The following is a 20,214-nucleotide window of genomic DNA, read 5'->3' on the forward strand; positions in this document are numbered from 1 at the left end:
CCAATGGTGAATTCATGTCCAATGACTTTGAGCAAAGGGTCACCTATATGACATCACACTGGTAAAATCAATGACTTTGGGTAAGGTGATGTCATATCTAATTAAGTCTTCCCTCACTCTCAGAAATGCCTGTGATCTGTCTCTACTCTCCACGTACAGTTTAAATGCAAGCTCTTCCTATTCTTCTTGTGGAAAGTGGTTATACAGATTAGTGCCTCTTCTCTTGTAAAAGGATCATATATACTGATCTAGAAAGCACTGCAAGAGAACACACACACACACACACACACACACACACACACACACACACACACACACACACACACACACACTTCCAGATTCCCAGAAGAACATTTCTGGAACCTCAAAGGCATTTTGTCACTAGTGACCCTTAGTGGTGGATTTCAGACTATAACTAGTTGTCCTTTGTTCCCCCTCTTACGCTAAGTCTGTGCTTTTCCCAAGTACCTTCCACAGAGCCCCTTTCACATCTTTGTTCCTCAGAGTATATATTAAAGGGTTGAGAATGGGGGTGAGGATAGTATAAAATACAGCTACAAATTTTCCCTCATTCTCTGAATATCGGTGGATGGGTTGGAGGTATGTATATATGCCTGAGCCATAAAACAGAGAGACCACAATGAGGTGGGACCCGCATGTCCCAAATGCCTTTCTGCGTCCAGCCATTGACTTGATTCTCAGAATTGCCCTGGCAATGTGTCCATAGGAGCCTAAAATCAGCGCTGCAGGGAATATCAAGATTATTGTTCGAGCCACAAACATCTTGACCTCTGTCCCATTAACGTCTTCACAAGCCAACTTCAGGAATATGGGCATCTCACAGAAGAAGTGATTCAGTCTATGGCTACAGAGGGGCATGGCCATAACCAGTCCTGTCTGGATCACAGAGTTCACTAGGCCAGACACCCAGGAGGAGATGGCCAGTGCCTGACACAGCTGAGGGTGCATGATGGTTGTGTAGTGGAGTGGACGGCACACAGCAGCATAGCGGTCAAAGGCCATGACTCCCAAGAGCAGACACTCTGTGGAGACCAATGCAAGGAAAATGAGGAGCTGAGCCACACACCCTCCATAGCTGATGTTCCTATCAAACCCACACAGGTTAATGAGAAGCTGAGGCACGGTGCTTGTAGTATAGCAGAGGTCTAGGAAAGAAAGATGGGAGAGGAAGAAGTACATGGGTGTGCGCAATCTGAGGTCCAGCCGCGATAGAACAATGATGGTGGTGTTGCCCAAGAGAGTTAGCAAATAAAAGACTAGAATAAAAACAAAGAGGAAAACTTCCAGTTGGGGAAAATCTGAGAAACCTACCAATATGAAGTCCTCCCCTAAACTGGCATTGAAAACTCCCATCGCCTTTCAGTTGTGCAGAGTGGACGTTCATGCACAGCCTCCTATGAGCAGTACGTGTTAAAACATTATCCCCACAATTCCCTAGACATTCCGGAATTATGCATCACATTCTCTATCTTACTACCCAATTCCATTTTTCCAGTACTCTTTCTCCTTTCTTCTTTATATAGGATATCACTAGGTTAGGAATGTGTGGGTTGTGTTTGAACTCCCATTTTAGATGTTCTCCAATTTTATTCTTACTGCTCAAGCATTTCAGAGGATTCCTTTGACGTCACTGGCTAGGCTTCCTTATCTAAAATTAAAGCTTAGGTATCCATCACCTCCCTGACAGCATGAGGTTAGTGTGCAAATGCACTAACATAGAGACTGCCTTTAGGATCTAACGTGGACCTCAGGGTGTTGCTGACTAACGCAGCATTTATCTAGCATATGCAATTTGCTAGATTCAACCTCCATCATTGCCCTCCAAAAGTTAAAAACAAAGAGATAAAACAGAATGTGTAAAGTGTAGCATTCGTGTTTCTGCTTCTTTGCTGGTTTTGGTTGTTCCTCTTCTTTTTCTAGAAGGTGGAGTATTCCTGCAGATGGGGACCCAGGACTAACAAGACTGGTATCATAAGTTCACCCCCTAAGCACTCATCTGTTTCCTTCTGCTCTGGGAGCTGTCGGTGTGTCAGCCCTGGGAAGGTCCCACCATCAGCAGCATCTGTTGCAAAAGATTGAGAAAAGTTCAGAATCATTTGGAGGGAGAATGTTTTGCAACAAATTTTTTATTGCAAATTACTACTTCTCAAATGTAGCACTTTGAAAAAAAATCCGACTAGTAAATCCATCCATGGCCTTCCCAGGAAGAGTTATTTTCTCTTCTCTAGACGGAACTCTTCGTATGATTCTGCTCTAGTGTTTGTCATGCACGAAAAGTTGTTTGTGTGTCTGTGCCCCTCTCTAACTGTGAGTTCCTGGATGATAGAAGACATGGTGGGTTTTCAAATATTAATGTTCTTTTTTGTGGCAGATAAGAGGCTGTCAAATTAATATTATTTTCATTCATGATTTGCAGTAGATGCCAAAGTGAAAATTTTGACCCTTCATTTCATTCTCTTAAAAATCCATGTCCTCTAAGAACTCAGGAGATTAAACTACAAATTCATTTTAGTAAATTATAACCTTAGGAAATGCATAAAAGTTGCTTTCATTGTTGATATTTCTGTGGCAGAAATCAAAATAAGGCACAAGAAAGTTAATCAGGAACTAAGACAAGAATGGGGAAGTCAACTGGAGTTTCACCTGTGTGTACTGTGAACAGTGTGGGGATGCTGGCATGTTTCCCTCTGCTTTAAGTCTGCAGCAGTTGGAAGTCATCGATGCCTCAATGCTGAGTCAGTGTTTTCAGGAAGGTATTCAGGTTCCGTGCTTGAAAGGTGAATGATAAAGACAAATGTTATTGTGCAGGTAGCTTAGTGGGCACACCTAAGATGGATTTGAATGGCCACCCTGGACACACATATGTAACAAACTCTGCAGTTAGACCCTGTGTGTCGCTTTTACTACTTATCTGTCATCTGTTCCAGGAGTCTCAGATCACTTAACTAACAAAAATCATGTCCACAAGATCTTGATGGAGGTTAATTTCTCTGATACATTCTTTTTTTTTCCATGTTGTAATATATTACTTTAATTCTTCACTATTAAGTCTGCATTGTTACAATTCATTTTGGGGTGAAGCCAAGATTGCATAGTCTTTCCCCCTAAAGTGCAGCCTGCTGGCTGAATGACTTTCCTTCATATGGCATAACACATCTCTCACAACATGGCCTGTGCCTGAAACTGATACAGAACTCAAGTTGAAACTTAAAATGGTGATTAAGATTTATGCACACTAGAAAGCAAAGTTGGGATCTGGAAAGCTCTTCCCTGCTTTTGAAAAAAACCGCAGTGGTATAGTGGTTATGCAAGTTCAGTTGTTGTTCTAAGTCTTAGATAAATAGAATCTACAGAAAATTACTGTCTTGTAAATAGGGAGACAGACATCTTTGCTTGGTCATCAAAAGACACCCAGAAGAAAATTTAAAAAGAAATATTATTATCAAGGCAGCCTCCAGATGCAGTCATATTTTACTTAGAAGTCTCCAAACCAGTTAATTCCTTCTATAAATGTTTATATAATTCCTTCCACGTACTATGACTTCTACCAGTAGGAAGGGATATATCCCCAGATAAGTAAAAATAGTATCTCTGACACATTCTTAAGTGACAAAAACATGACACACTTTCAACGCTCTCACCTAGTCCACTCTTCTGGAAGTACTATCCAACTGGATCTACTTAATTTTTTTCAGTGTTACATTTCCATGGTCCAGCACTGTTCCCAAGCCATGCAATGCTCCCAACAAAAATCATTAAATCAGTTAATAGATCCATTATATACCATGGCTCCAAGCCTGATATATGTGAGTTGCCCAGAAATGTTCTTTTTTTGTGAGACAGGAAACAAGTGATACATCTGTCCCACATAGGGTTTAGTCACACAAGAATTTTTAGCAATCCACGAGCTATACTTTTATTGCTATTTATAACAACGTTCAGGCATGTTGATGATTTTTCAAATGAATGAAAACTCAAGAACATAAAAATTCTGAAATCATAACACAAAAGGACCTAAATATAATGAAACATGGAGGCATAGGCCCATTAGTGGCTACCATTGTCAGTTAGACAGTGTTGAAGAGGGAAAACCAAATTTAGTTTTACCACTGAATTGGTCAAATGTGAAATAAGTAGAAAAGGGTGAGATAGTGGTTTATAAATTCTCTATATGGCCAGGAATCTAAGAGTCAGAATACTGAAAAACTGGCTTGAAAACTGGCTTGATTCCAACGAGAGACATAGGGAAGAACATTAGGAATTGTGTAAGACAACAGGGAAGCTAGGATGTAGAGAAACAAAAAGCCCAGACCATCCCACTACTCTATCACCACCTAGTGGCGGGTCAGGGAAAGGGCGTGATGGTGATGGTAGAGAAGGCCAAAGCTGCACGTAGGAGGCAAGCCAGCTAGCCCTGGTGAAAACAAGCTCTTGGTTTTAGCCAGAGGACAATCTCTTAGTTTCCACAAGCTGTAAATGCACTAGGTGAGGTGTGATGATAATGACTTCTCTTGGCAGCAAGCTAGAACTAGAAACCAAGTCTATTTGCTCCCTCTCCATATCTCAGAGTGCTTTAACCAAGCACTGTCTTTAGAAGGAAGCTATGTGAGACTGAGATGCTTTGAGGACCTGAAAACAAGGAACAATCAGAAGTCAGAGAGTCCCAGGGGTATCTGGGTGGAAGATAGCATTGAGAGGCAATCATGGATAGGGGAAGGGAGCTGGACACAGAAACATCAAGAAAGTTTGACCACAAGCTTGGTTTGGGCAGGCATGGACGTCAGTGGCCTCATCACTGTGGTAAGAAGCATGCCTCATCATGTGGACACTCCTGTGGGGTCTGTTAGCTCGGCTTCTAGAATGCCCTACCTGTTACATGTGGTTTGCTAGCAACAGGGTTGAGAACTTTGAGCTCAAATCTAGGCATTTATTTCTGCAGTCTCTTCCCTCTCACAGCAGGGTTCCATACTGAGCAAGACCTGAAATCAGTAAGACTGACTGGTATGCAAAGTGCCAGGCCCCTCTGTTCTCGCCCCTGCAATGTATGTCTTCATGATGTATATGTTTTCCTCACACTCCCATGTACTCAAGAGTCTTGACTTTGATAGCAGGCGCTTCTGGGTAAACAAATTGAGGTATAGGAACTTGTCCAGTCCACAAAACTAAGTGTGACCAAAATCTGATCATTGCACACAATCAGGGAAAGCTTCTAAAGTGAACACACATGGCAAACAACTGCTTTTCCTAGTGCCACACTCAGCACCAGCACAGTTTCTTCCTGGGCCCTTTAACTTGAGGCTTTTCTGGGTCCCGTGGTTAAGGCTGAAGTCAGATCCTCAAGTTGAAGGACCCCCAAAAGAAGCTATTCTTATACTTTGTCACTTTTATAACTCCTCTGTACAAAACCTCAAACCACGAACCTACTGGTGAAACCACTGGTTCATGCCCTCCCTCACAGCCTTTCTTCAATTTAATCACCCAGTTTCTTGCTCCCCAGTTCTACTAATGGGGGCATCTGTCTTTTACTCCACTATCTACCATCTACGTAACTTTCTTGCTAATGCACTTAATTTACTTTCACTCAGTCCCACACATCATATTCTGGAGAAATGTCATGTCTGTGGTTTCCCTGGCGAAAATCACATCAATAAACTGCTTTCTCTTATTCAGGTTTACAGTTTTAGTGCCTAATACAATGATAGCTCTCAGTATAATCCTGAGACTAGAAGCACTCACCTGCTTAAGTGCATTAACAGGTCCTTAGGACGGCACAGAACTTCCCGGTAATTTCTGTCTTGCTCAGAATGTTTGATGAGGAAGGATTCCTTACTCTTTAGAACAGATCTCTCCTTTTGTGATCTGGCATTTGAGGACAGAGTTTCAATCCTGTATAGCATCAAAAGTCATGTCTTCTTCCAATCTATTCTATCATAATGACTTTCATCTGCCTAAGGAAGACCTTTGATTCCCCTACTGTAATGCTTTAAGTGAGACACTTCCTTTAGGAATGTGTGCTGCTTCATAAACCCCATGGTTCTGTTGACAACAGGACAATCTATATAACCAAACATCTATATCCACCTGAAGCGTCACAGTAAAACTATCCCAACACTGATGATAGTGACTGTTTAGCACAAGTTATCTTCTTGTACATGCATTGTCCTTGAGTCTATAACTGAAACACCATTGGATGTGATTATGGGACCTCCGTCGTCCCACAAAGAACTTTCTTCCACTCTTTCTCAGAGAAGTTACTGAAGCCTGTCTCAACACATCCACATTTGGGAATTCAGAATGGAAACTCTCCTGGAATCTCTTTCCATCTTTAAGAACAACAGAAAGTTCTCCCATGTGTGAGCCCAAGGATGGGCATGTGGGAAGCCCTGCTCCTTATGGTTAGTCTTACATGCCATACCCAGGTAGGCTTTGACCCCAGTCACACTGGCTCAGGGACTAGGAAATGCAGCTTCCTGTGGGAACCTGGTACACATATGTGTGGGGTGTGGAAAAACCCAATGAGAGTGCACACAGGTGGATGCAGACCTTCTTAGGAAAATGATCAGGGCATGACCTATACTCCACAAGAGAAGATGACACTTGGGCAATTTCCATTTCCTTTTATAATTCTCCAAATGTTCATCTCAGTGAAAGAATGAATGTTCTTCATTCTTTCAATATTCCAAGTGGGTTCTTACTGAGCATGGAAGGTGAAATTTAGGGATGATGTAAAAAACATGGTTGAATCAACTGTAATGTTTAGAAGCATACACTAAACCTTTTCCATATTTATTTCCCTAACATAAGTTAACTTTGAAGGCTTATCCCCTACTCCTGACATCTTTGGCAACCATAAAACCTTTTTGATACCTGTCGATGATCATCTGGATCAGCTCTGTGTTTGTTTCTGAGTTGTGCGTGCATCTGTCCATGCATGATCTCCCTAGGTAACAACTCTCTTTGTCAGAAAGCATGCTTAAATTTGTCCAATAACATTTAATATTGTATTTTCTATATTACTCCACTAATTTAATGATGTCATCAGGCTATAGTGAAACAACATTCAAGAGATAAAATTTTATCTCATTTGAGCAAAGGCAGAGAGTTCATAAGTTCCTTCTAGTCACATTCATTGATTTATTATGTATCATAAAATTTGATCTAAGGCCTACATGTGTATCTCTATCAGTGTGGGAGATGAACTTCCTCCCTATCAAACCTCTCAGGCACCAAAACATTCCCATATGCATTTTCCATCTCTACCTTTTCTATGGACACAATCATCTTCTAGTATGAGTACCATCCCTGTCTCAATAGAAATCAGACAGTTACCCTATCCTATTCTGCAAGCTTTGAGTATTATTCTTAAGATTCCTAAACAGCCAAAATTCACAGCATTTTTAATATAAAATCAGATAACCAAGGTTTGGGCCAACTCACTTCAGTGGACAGCCAAAGTCTGAATTACTTAACAAGGTGCCTATTTCCCTGGAATGCTTCACATGGAACATCAACACACTCTAGAATGAGTTTTGTTAAACTGCACACTCTTTCTGCAAGTCTACCTTGTTTTACCATCAGCACCTGTGACCACACCTCTAGTCTTTGTCTCCTAGCTCTGATGTCTACAGTTTACTTTGCATATTAGTGCCTTGGCTGTTCAGGAGCTGAATCTCAAAAAGGATTTAACAGGATTCTAAATCAGTATCCATACTTTATTAAGGGACATTTATTTCTTCTCCTAACCTTATGCAGCTGTAGACAGAGATGTGAATAAGAATGTTTTGGATGTGATGTGTATCGCTGAGTAGGTGGACAGTTGTGTGGATTATAGAAAAAAAAATCAGTGGCAAAGAATTGTGCAAATCTTTACTTTTCTATGCCTCAATGAGGTAGCTAACAGGAGTAACCAAAGCCAAACTGCATAACAGGATATTGATGTTCTAGTTTTTTTTTTTACTTTGAAGATAAAGGAGCCCATTCAGTTAGCACTCACCCACAGCACCAGGAAAGGTAACTATGCCATTACCACCCTTGATTCTGTTGGCTTCAACATCAATAGGAGGACCAAATTGGGTCTAACTATACCTAGAGATGTTCAAGGAAGATGTGTCTTTCTTGGTCCTGATTTCTTTTGTGCCCTTGAGAAATCGTGATCACATACCTTCTATCCAAGCAGAGAGGTTGCTGTGAGTCTTGACTTAGAAGGTAGCAGCAACCTCCCTGTGTATCCTACACTTGCCCTAAACTACTGACAACAAGAAGGAGCTGGTATGTTGTCAAGTCACCTCATGACACTAAGATTTGGAACAACATTCCCTGGGGATTTTGCCCATACCCATAATAGTGGCATAAAATTTTTGTTTACAAAGTGTGGCTCTAGAGACCTCTGGGCCCTGTTGTGGCAATTATAATCCACTGAGAAGTTCCACAGGAGAAAAAATATGTTTATCAAGTGTGGCCTTGGAGATCTCTGAGCCCCAATATGGCAATTATAATGAATCAAGGGGGCTCCTGTCTAAGAATTATTTTCTAAGTGTGGCTGTGGAGACCTGCTACAATGTGATGATTATCACTGACTGTCTGGATCCCCAAGATCTGTTTTCTCTGTTCCCCACACTCTGACCAAATCAAGTTGGTGGAGTCAGAATCTCCAGAACACAATTCTGTAATTGCTTCTATGACTCTGCTTGGGTTTTTCACACTTCCTCTGTTCCAATCCCCATCTTGACAGCTAGCTCTTCACCAGTCAGGCCCACCTGTAACACACACTGAAAGTTTTCCCCTTCCTGAAATAGTCACACAATGCTCATGTTCATATGTGTTTATCATTGATCCAATTATCTAGTTCCTTGATGAAAAGTTTGATGACTTTTTAGGTCTCATAAAATGCTTAATGTTTTAGTTAATTTTTCAATATATTCCAGAAGTATTAATTGGACAATTAAACTGTTTTACACAGTGTGGGAATAAAACTAACAATTAACATTAGTCTGTAACCACTGAGGAAGTTAGATATCCTATTACAAACTTCTCAATACTTAGAGGCTTTCTTGACATGGTCAGCCTCGGCTTTCTCACCAGTAAAGGATCAATGGCAATGCATTTGTGGTGTGTAATGTGAGAATGACATTTGTTCCAGGGCACATACTGTTATGGTACCAGCAACATCTATTCAGTGGGAAATACAGTGTCTGATTCCAAGGATGTTCACAGTCTAAGAAGACAGGCATCATCTGAGATCAGTAGAATCAAGGTGATATGTGAAATGGTCTTTCTTGTCATCCAGAGAGCATAAAGTCATGAAGGGAAGCATTCAAAATACTTGAAATATTATTGCTTTACTGTGTTTTGCTTACTGTGCAACAGTGTTCATGCCACAAAATATTACATGCAGTTGTAAGAGTGTTCATTAGAGCGAGGAGAGACTTTTACTGACTTATGGAAGAAAAATAGCAGCTGAACCTCAGAACATGCTAATATGCATTAGACCCTGTCAAAAACCAACTCAGCCATAACACTGGCCCCAAGTGCTGCCCACTGGCATTTATCACTCCCTGTTCCTTGATTGTGGATGGAGTTTGACCAACCATCTTATGCTCCTGCCACCATGATCGATTATACCCTCATACTGTGGCCCAAAATAAAGCCTTCCTCTTTTAAATTGACATTGTCAGGGTACATTATCATAGCACCTGGAATAATAAGGAACATTTATTTCCTTTCCATTCATTTAATTTCTTTATTTTTTATATATACTTTGTGCCTATATTGTTCATTATATTTTATTCTGCATCTCACCTGAGTAGCCCTTATGACTCTCCTTTCTTTCTTTGACTCTATTATACAATATTTCCTCTGTCATTTCTGTTAACTCTAACCCATATTCTTCATGGAACATCCACACTTTACCCCCACACACTTTCTTCCTTTTACTTTCTCATTATTGATGCCTTTTAAAAAAATCTATAAAAATACACCTGAAACCAGCATCCTGCGGCATTGTTTCTGGAAGTGTTCAGGGACACGAGTGAAATACATTCTGTTTTCCAATACAAGCCAACACAGAGATTGCTGTCTAGCCATTGTGTCTGTTACTATAGTTGGCTTTCCTCTAAGTGGTAGTGGGGAACATAAAGTCAAGTGAGTATAGCTCGATGGGACATATGCAAAACAAACACAAACAGTGGGGGAAAGTAGGAGAAACAGGAAGACAATCCATCCCAACAGATGATCAAGCAAAACAAAGAAACACAAAAGATGTGGAGTGAAAAACTATTGTAACACACCCATGAGCTCAGACATCTTCAGTAGCAAAAACCAAAGATAACAAGATGGTGGAAATGCCAGCAAGGCATCTCAGAGTCTTACTTTGTGCAAGCCCGTAAAGCATTCACGGACCCTCAAAGCAGGGCCTCTGCTAAAGAAAGAGGCCTCAGCTGGAGAGTCCCAGTTTCCAGTGAGATCTGACTATCCTGCAAAAACTTCCCAAGTTTCAGCTCAGCCTTTGTCCTCTTACGCCAGCCATTGGCTACAGCCATTGGCTAGAGCCATTGGCTAGTGGCATCTTCTACTGGATCCTCAGCCCTGACCCCATCCCTGGGTCCCTGTCTGTGGAGAGACCTCCTATAGAGCTTGGACCACCCAGAGCTACAGATATTGAATCTCTGACCCACAAAAGCCCACCAGGGAAGTACCATAGAGAGAGGGGGAGACCCCACCAACACCTACTGGAAGAAGCTATGGGAAGACAGCAATACAAGAAAACACCTAACAACAGAAAGACAATCATGACACCACCAGAATCTAGGGAAGCTACACCAACTAGAACAGAACACAACAACAAAGCAGAGGAAGCAGAAGGGAACGACTTAAAACTTACCATCATAAAAATGATAGAGGCCCTCAAAGAAGATGTGAGAAAATCCCTTAAAGAAATGGAGGAAAAAACAAACTTTTGTGGAAGAAATGAACAAATTCCTTAAGGAAAGCAAAGAAAGCCAAGAAAAAACAAGTAAGCAGGTGAAGGAAACGGTTCAAGACTTGAAAACTGAAACAAAGAAAATAAAGGTAACACAAACTGAAGAAATGCTGGAAATTGAAAAACTAGGTAAAAAATAGGGAACTACAGACGCAAGCATAACCAACAGAATTCAAGAGATGGAAGACAGAATCTCAGGCGCAGAAGATAAACTAGAAGAAATAGATTCATCGACCAAAGAAAATCATAAATCCAACAAATCCTTAACACAAAACATCCAGGAAATGTGGGACACCATGAAAAGGCCAAACCTAAGAATAGGCATAGAGGAAGGTGAGGAAGCCCAGCTCAAAGGTGCTGAAAACATATTCAACAAAATCATCAAGGAAAACTTTCCAAATCTGAAGAAGGACATGCCCATGAAAGTACAAGAAGCATGCTGAGCCCCAAATAGGCTGGACCAAAGAAAAAATACCCCTCGACATATAATAATCAAAACACCTAGCATACAGAATAAAGAAAGAATATTAAGAGCAGTGAAGGAAAAAGGACAGGTAATATATAAAGGCAGACCTATCAAAATTACACCTGACTTCTCCATGGAAACCCTCAAGGCCAGAAGGTCCTGGATAGATGTTCTACAAGTATTAAGAGAACACGGATGCCAGCCTAGGCTACTATATCCAGCAAAACTTTCAATCACTATAGATGGAGAAAACAAGATATTTAATGACAAAACCAGATTTTCCCAATACGTATCTACAAATCCAGCCCTACAAAAAGTATTGGAAGGAAAACTCCAACCCAAGGAAGGTAACTACGCCCACAAAAATGTAGGCAACAGATAATCCAACTACACCAGTGTAGTGAGATAGTCCTTATGTGGCACTGACCACGCCCATTGGGGGTGAAGCCATGGGCGGAAGTAACCTGTGGAAGGAGGTCGGAGGAAGAGCCAGGAAAAGCTCTCTGGCTGGCGGGACTCTGACAGCATCCGGTGGAAATTTCTGGTGTTCATCTGTCTAGGCTGTAAGTAATTTCTCCCTGAATAAACATTTATTTGGCCTATTTGTTTATCCTGATCCTTATTTAACCGCAATACACCAGAAACCAAGGGTAAAGCAGAACTAATATATTCACAATACCACTGCCAACAACAAACCCTAAATCAAACAAGCATCAACAATCAATGCTCCTTACTCACCCTCAACATTAATGGTCTTAACTCATCTATAAAAAGACACAGGCTAACAGAATGGATATGAAGACAGAATCCATCCTTCTGCTGCATACGAGAAACACATCTAAGCTTCAAAGATAGACATTACCTCAGGGTAAAGAGTTGGGAAAAGATTTTCCAATCAAATGGAACAAAGAAGCAAGCATGCATGGCTATCCTAATATCTAACAAGTTAGACTTCAAACTAAAATTAATCAAAAGAGATGAAGATGGTCATTTCATATTCATCGCAGGAGAAATCCACCAACACAAAGTCTCAGTTCTGAACATCTATGCCCCTAATACAAACTCACCCACATTCATAAAAGAAACGCTACTGAAACTCAAAACTCATATAAAACCTCACACACTTGTGTGGGAGACTTCAATACACCACTCTCAACACTAGACAGGACCACAAATCAGAAACTCAACAAAGAAACAAAAAACTAACAGAAGTTATGTCTCAACTGGGGTTAACAGTCATCTATAGAACATTCCATCCAAAGACAAAAGAATATACCTTCTTCTCTGCTCCACATGGAACCTTCTCTAAAATCAACCACATACTAGGTGGCATAACAAACCTCAACAGATACAAGAGAATAGGAATAGTCCCCTGTATCATATGAGACCACCATGCTTTAAAATTGGAATTCAACAACACAAATAACAGAAAATCTGCAAACTCATGGAAACTGAACAATGTGCAATTGCACCACACCTGGGTCAAAGAAGAAATAAAGACAGAAATTAAGGACTTTCTAATATTCAACGAGAATGAGGACACAACATACCCAAACTTATGGGATACCTTGAAAGCAGTGCTATGAGGGAAGTTCATTGCACTATGTGACCATATGAAGAAAACAGAGGATAGTCACATAAGAGAATTAACAGCGCAACTGAAAGCCTTAGAACAGAGAGAAGCGAATTCACCCCGTAGAAGTAGACGCCAGGAAATAATCAACTTGAGGGCTGAAATCAACAAAATAGAAACCAGGAAAACAATATAAAAAACCAATGCAATGAAGAGTTTTTTTTTTTGAGAAAATCAACAAGATAGATAATCCTTTATCCAAATTAACGAAAAATCAGAGAGAGAACATGCAAATTAACAAAATCAGAAACGAAAAGGAGAACATAACAACAGACACAGAGGAAATCCAGACAAGTTTTAGGTCATATTTTGAAAATCTGTATTCCACAAAAATTGAAAATTCAAAGGAAATGAACAAATTTCTGGATAACTATCACCAAAATTAAATCAAGAACAGACAAACAACTTAAATAGACCTATAACCCACAATGAAATAGAAGCAGTCATCGAAAGCTTTCCAACCAAAAAAAGTCCAGGGCCAGATGGATTCAGTGCAGAATTCTACCAGACATTCAAGGAAGAACTAATACCACTACTCCTCAAACTCTTCCACACAATAGAAACAGAAGGTTCACTGCAAAACTCTTTTTATGAGACCACAATAACCTTGGTACCCAAGCTTCACGAAGACACAACTAAGAAAGAAAACTACAGACCAATATCCCTGATGAACATCGATGCAAAAATACTCAATAAAATACTGGCAAACCAAATTCAAGACTACATCAGATAAATCATCCACCATGACCAAGTAGGCTTCATCCCTGGATTGATTGCAGGGATGGTTTAACATACGAAAATCTATCAACGTGATCCACCATATAAACAAACTGAAAAAGAAATCCATATGATTATCTCCCTAGATGCTGAAAAAGCCTTTGACAAAATTCAACACCCTTTCATGAAAAAGGTCTTGGAAAGATCAGGGATAACAGGAACATACCTAAACATAATACACAGCAAATATACAGCAAACCAACTGCCAACATCAAACTGAATGGAGAGAAACTTAAGCCAATTCCTCTAAAAGCAGGAACAAGACAAGGCTGCCCTCTCTCTCCATATCTCTTCAATATCGTACTGGAAGTTCTAGCTAATGCTATAAGACAACAAAAGGAGATCAAGGGGATCCAAATTGGAAAGGAAGAAGTCAAACTGTCTCTATGATATGATAGTTTACATAAGCGACCCAAAAAACTCTACCAAGGAACTCCTACAGCTGATAAACACCTTCAGCAAAGTAGCAGGATACAAGATAAACTCAAAAAAATCAGTAGCTCTACTTTTTTCAGACGACAAAGAGACAGAGAAAGAAATCAGAGAAACATCACCCTTTACAATAGCCACAAGCAACATAAAGTATCTTGGTGTAACGCTTACCAAATAAGTAAAAGACCTATATAATAAGAACTTTGTGGCTCTAAAGAAAGAAATTGAAGAAGATACCAGAAAATGGAAAGATCTACCATGCTCTTGGATAGGTAGGATTAACATAGTAAAAATGGCAATCTTGCCAAAAGCAATCTACAGATTCAATGCAATCCCCATTAAAATCCCACCACAATTCTTCACTGGCCTTGAAAGGATAATAATCAACTTTATATGGAAAAACAAAAGGCCCAGGATAGCCAAAACAACCCTATACAATAAAAGAACTTCAGGAGGCATAACCATTCCTGATTTTAAGCTCTACTACAGAGCTATAGTTCTGAAAACATCCTGGAATTGGCATAAAAATAAACAGGTAGACCAATGGAATCGAATTGAAAATCCTGATATTAACCCACACACCTATGAACACCTGATTTTCGACAAAACAGCTAAAATTATACAATGGAGCGAGAACAGCATCTTCAACAAATGGTGCTGGCACAATTGGATGAGGGTGTATAAAAGACTGCAGATAGACCCATGTCTGTCACCATGCACAAAACTCAAGTCCAAATGGATCAAAGACTTCAACATCAATCCAGCCACATTAAACCTCTTAGAAGAGAAAGTAGGAGGTACCCTTGAACAAATTGGTATAGGAGATCGCTTCCTGAACATAACTCCAGGGGCACAGACACTGAGAGCAACAATTAATAAATGGGACCTCTTCAAACTTAGAATCTCCTGTAAGGCAAAGAACACAGTGGATAAGACCAAACGGCAGCCCACAGACTGGGAAAAGATTTTCACCAATCCTATATCTGACAAAGGGCTGATCTTCAAAATATACAAAGAACTCAAGAAACTAGTCAACAAAACACCAAATAACCCTATTAAAAAATGGGGTACAGGACTGAAGAAAGAATTCTCAATAGAGGAAATCAAAAAGGCTGAAAGACACTTAAGAAAGTGTTCAACATACTTAGCTATCAGGGAAATGCATATCAAAACAACTTCGAGATGCCATCTTACTCCTGCCAGAATGGCTAAAATTAGAAACACCAGTGATGACTTATGTTGGAGAGGATGTGGAGAAAGGGGAACACTCCTCCACTGCTGGTGGCAGTGCAAACTCGTACAGCCATTTTGGAGATCAGTATGGCAGTTCCTCAGGAAAATGGGAATTAGTTTATCACAGGACCTGGCAATCCCCCTCTTAGGCATATACCCAAATGATCCACATCCATGCAACAAAGACATCTGTTCAACTATGTTCATAGCAGCATTTGTAATAGCATTTGTAATAGCAAGAACCTAGAAGCAACCTAGATGCCCCTCAATTGAAGAATGGTTAATGAAGATGTGGCACATCTACACAATGGAATACTACTCTGCAGAAAAAAGTAATGGTATCTTGAAATTCGCAGGCAAGTGGATGGCACTTGAAGAAACCATCTTGAATGAGGTAACCCAGTCACAAAACGAGGAACATAGTATGTACTCACTCATATATGGATTTTAGACATAGATCAAAGGATCACCAGCCTATAATTAACACCACCAGATGAACTAGGATACAAAATGTATTCTAAGAGATTCATATAAAGTCCCTCACAGAACTGGTAAGGGACAAGTCCCCCAGAGCTCAGGGGAAGTGGGGGGGCTGCAAATGGAGAGAGAAGTAGGAGAAAACGAGGGGGAGGAAAGGAAAACACATGTGACCAGGAAGATTGAGCCCAGTTAGGAATAGAAGACAGGAGAGAGAGAGAGAGAGAGAGAGAGAGAGAGAGAGAGAGAGAGAGAGAGAGAGAGAGAGCATAAAAGAGGGAGCCAATATTGGTTTGGAGATAAAATTGAACGCAAAGAAAGGTCTAGAGAACTACAAGACTGCTGCCAACTAACAATTTGAGCTTAATTAGTATATACCTATATGCTACCATAAATGCCCTTCCTGGAAAGTGAGATCAGCAACTAACTTATCCATGGAGTCCTCATCTAGTGCCTGTTGGAAACAGGAGCAAACACCCATACATAAACACTGAGTTGAAGTAGAACCCAGATGCAGATGGAGAGGACAAGACCAGGCGGCAGAAACACATAGAGACAGCTTACCTGAACAAGGAGGAGCTAACGGGCCACCAGACTGATAGCTGGGAAGCCAGCATGGGACTGACTCAGGCACCCCTGAATATGGGTCTAAGCCAGAAGGACTGAGCAGTCTAAGGGACTTCAGACAGTGGAGCCTGGTGCACAAAAGGACCTTGTGAACACATCCCCCATGGAGGGATAACTGCCTTAATCTAAAGACAGGAGAGAAGCCCTAGTCCCTACTTCACATGACCTGTCAGATCTACATGACCCCAACTGGATGGCATTCCCCTACATATGGAATTGTGGTGGGGGATGGGAGGGAGGGTCGTTAGGGTACATGTGAGAGGGCAGAGAGGGTAAAAGGGAGGGAGGGAGGGATGGAGGGAGGTGGAACTGGGATCGACATGTAAAATAATAAATAAAAAAGAGATTAAAAACATCATGTAAAATAACAGATAAGTTCATTTACTTCAGGTACTGGTGGCCTTACTTCCCCTATGGAACCCATAATGTTCATTGATAACCCTCAAACACATGCAATTATTTTTATTTTAAAAGCTAACAAACAAAATATAACATAAAACCGGAAAAAGAAAAGCAAAAGTATAAGTTGATATTCTACTGCATGCAAAAATGTCACCTCTAACTACTCTGTCACAGTAGAGAGACTTGGGAATCTCTGATTCTATAGTGGCTTAGGGATCCATGCTCTCTGATGACCAATTAGCTGCTATCCTAGATGAGAAGATCCTGGGGGGTTTAGGTTTCCATGGAGATACAATTTCCTTCTCACAAGACAAGATTTGTGCAAAGCCATGAATGATTGTGTGCCCAGATATACTAGTGGCTTCTTCAGATTTCTGGAACATGAAATACATTTCTACTCATATAATTGAATTGCTATGTTCTTTGCAAGATAAATAATAAAATATAATAACCACAAAACAATTTTATTGAATTCTATTCTGTGTCCAAATAAACACTTTTTTCTATTAAGTTGTACATACTCTTGAATTATTTAAGCCTTGATAAAGAAAACACAGAGAAAAATACATTTCTTTATTACAATATTGGCCACTGCCCCAAGCTAATAAATATAAAATATGGACTCTTAGGTAGCAGCTAGCTGGATAAGATTTGTAGCAAAATAGGGCATATTCAAATAATTAATTTCTGTTTAGTATCTGGGCAACCTGAAAATAACAACACAAAATAATTTTCTAGTATTTGGTATCTTGATAAGTATAACTACTATGAAGGTGGAATTTGCCTATATTCCACGCTGAGATAATTAAATGCAATAACACAGAATGCTCTATAAGCACAGGGCTTGAGTTATATTAAAGAGTTCTAAACATGATAACAGTTATGTATTAGTTAACTCTGCAAAGCACACTATTTGACCTTTTATCTAAGAATAGGTAATTAAGGAGAGTTTAGAACGTTGGGGAGAATCAGTCAGACAAATCAGTGGTAGTGGTATATACTAATTAAGCTCATGTTTGATTTCCTCTCCAGTTTCTCCAGTTTCTTTTCTTTGATGAACATTATCATCTTCCCAGCATCATTTCTGAGTTGTACTATGCAGCTGAGGGAACATCAATACCTCCCACCCCACCCCAGCTTACAGAATGCCTCCCTAATACTTGTTTGTGTGTAACCTCAAGTAGAAAAGCAATATTCATATCTGGCCTCTGTATGCTTCATGATATAGCACTATTTCCTCATATTCTCCAGATATCATAGAAGAACATCCACTTCAGTAGACTTTAAAAAGAGGTCATGTGATGTGAAGGGGCATAAGCAGGTTTAAAGGGATTAAAGCATAGGCATTGTTACAAGACTTTGTCATAGGGCATTCTGCATGGCACTGTGCTAGAAATATGTAAGGTGCTACTACCAGAACAATGTTTGCCTGTCCCCAAGCTTCCCTAGAAACTCTCCAGTTTGCACAAGTGGAGACAACATCCATTTCCTAAGCACCATGGTACAGATCGGTTCTTACTCCCTGTAGTATAAGGATTATAGACACTGAACAACAAAACATTTCAAAAGATGCCCCCACTTCCAACTTCAAAAAAAGGAAGCACCAAACCCATAGGGTCTGTTGAAGCTTATTTTGTACTAACCAATTGCTTTGCAAGGGCAGGATGAGTCTGTAACCCAAGAGCTGTTAAACTAAATTGTTCTGGTTGTCCTTTGGTCTTCTGTCCTGAGTCTATGCCTCTCCCTAACACCTTCCACAGAGCCCCCTTCATGCCCTTGTTCCTCAGGGTATAAATCAGAGGGTTGAGCATGGGGGTGAGGATAGTATTTAAACTTCCCCTTGCTCTCAGAATAGTTGCCCTTAGGTTTTAAGTATGTGTAGATGGCTGCCCCATAAAACACAGACACCTCCACAAGGTGGGACCCACAAGTTCCCAGAGCCTTTTTGCACCCTGCCATTGACTTGGTCTTCAGCAAAGCATGAGCAATGTTTGTGTAGGAGCCCAGAATCAGTGTTGCAGGAAATATCAGGATTACAACTCGGGCCACAAACATTTTGGCTTCTGTTCCTTCTGTGACCTCACAAGCCAACTTCAAGAGAACAAGCATCTCACAGAAGAAGTGGTTCAGTTGGCATCCACAGAGAGGCTGCCATCATCAGGCTTGTCTGGATCAGAGAGTTCATGAAGCCTCCTACCCAGGAAGCAATTGCTAGTGAGAGGCAGAGGAGGGAGTGCATGATGGTCGTGTAGTGCAGGGGACAACACACAGCAGCGTAGCGGTCAAAGGCCATCACCACCAGGAGCACACACTCTGTGGAGGCCAAGGCAAGGAAAAGGAAGAGCCGGGCCACACACCCTCTGTAGCTAATAGTTCTGTCATATCCCAGGAGGTTGACCAGAAGCGGGGCACAATGCTGGCACAGATCCAGGGAAGGGAGGTGGCAGAGGGATAAATACATTAGTGTTTGAAAACGGGCATCCAATTGTGAAAGAATGATGATGGTAGAGTTGCCAAAAAGAGTTAGGGAGTAGAAAATGGAAATGAAGACAGAACGAATGAGTTCTAGTTGTGGAAAATCAGAGAAGCCCACCAAGATGAAATCCTGCCTAAAACTGGTGTTGAAACTGCCCATAGCCTTTCACGTGCCCAAATAACAGGAGACAATTTAATATCTGCTATGAAGAACACAGATTAGAACAGTGTTCCAGACAATCCTTAAACACCCCAAAAGCAAGTGTTTCCTTCTCTATTTTGCTAGTTCAGATTTATCTAGTCTTCAGTTGTTACTCGTTTCCTTTTCATACTGGAAATCTTGGGAGCAGAAGTATTATCTTTTGTTTGACCTATAACCCTGCTCTGTGTGTGTCCTGAACTTTACCTTCCTCAATCCATGGATACATCACTGTCTGATAGCAGAGACAGGATCTTTCCTAACTTCCCACCCTGATGTTAACCCAGTAACAGGTAGTACCAGAGTTTCTTTGAAAAATATTAAGAGTCAAATGCAGCATTATTATTCTCTATCAGTCTCTTTGCCTCCTCTTTAGTCCAATTGGCAGAGTGTTTCATGTAGATGAAGACCCAGGACTAACAAGGATGAGACCACAGTTTTGTCCCTATTGTGCCATTTCCTCAGTGGCTGTAACCAGCACTACAACCCAGAAA

The 20,214-nt window shown here is 40.6% G+C and overlaps 1 protein-coding gene and 1 pseudogene across 1 annotated transcript; both read right to left on the reverse strand.

Annotated features, from left to right (window-relative positions):
* Positions 1-438: 438 nt before the first annotated feature.
* LOC127219365 (olfactory receptor 2Y1) lies at positions 439-1,374 on the reverse strand. Its single transcript, XM_051180839.1, has one exon. The coding sequence runs from the start codon at positions 1,372-1,374 to the stop codon at positions 439-441; it is 936 nt and encodes a 311-aa protein (XP_051036796.1).
* A 17,300-nt stretch (positions 1,375-18,674) lies between these two features.
* On the reverse strand, positions 18,675-19,681 carry LOC127218730 (olfactory receptor 10-like; annotated as a pseudogene).
* Between the last annotated feature and the right edge of the window lie 533 nt (positions 19,682-20,214).

This window comes from Phodopus roborovskii, unplaced genomic scaffold (assembly GCF_943737965.1).
Source record: "Phodopus roborovskii unplaced genomic scaffold, PHOROB, whole genome shotgun sequence".
NCBI classification, from domain to species: domain Eukaryota; kingdom Metazoa; phylum Chordata; class Mammalia; order Rodentia; family Cricetidae; genus Phodopus; species Phodopus roborovskii.

Excerpts from the sequence above, each read along its gene's own strand:
- LOC127219365 (XM_051180839.1), bottom strand. The coding sequence starts at position 1,374 with ATGGGAGTTTTCAATGCCAGTTTAGGGGAGGACTTCATATTGGTAGGT.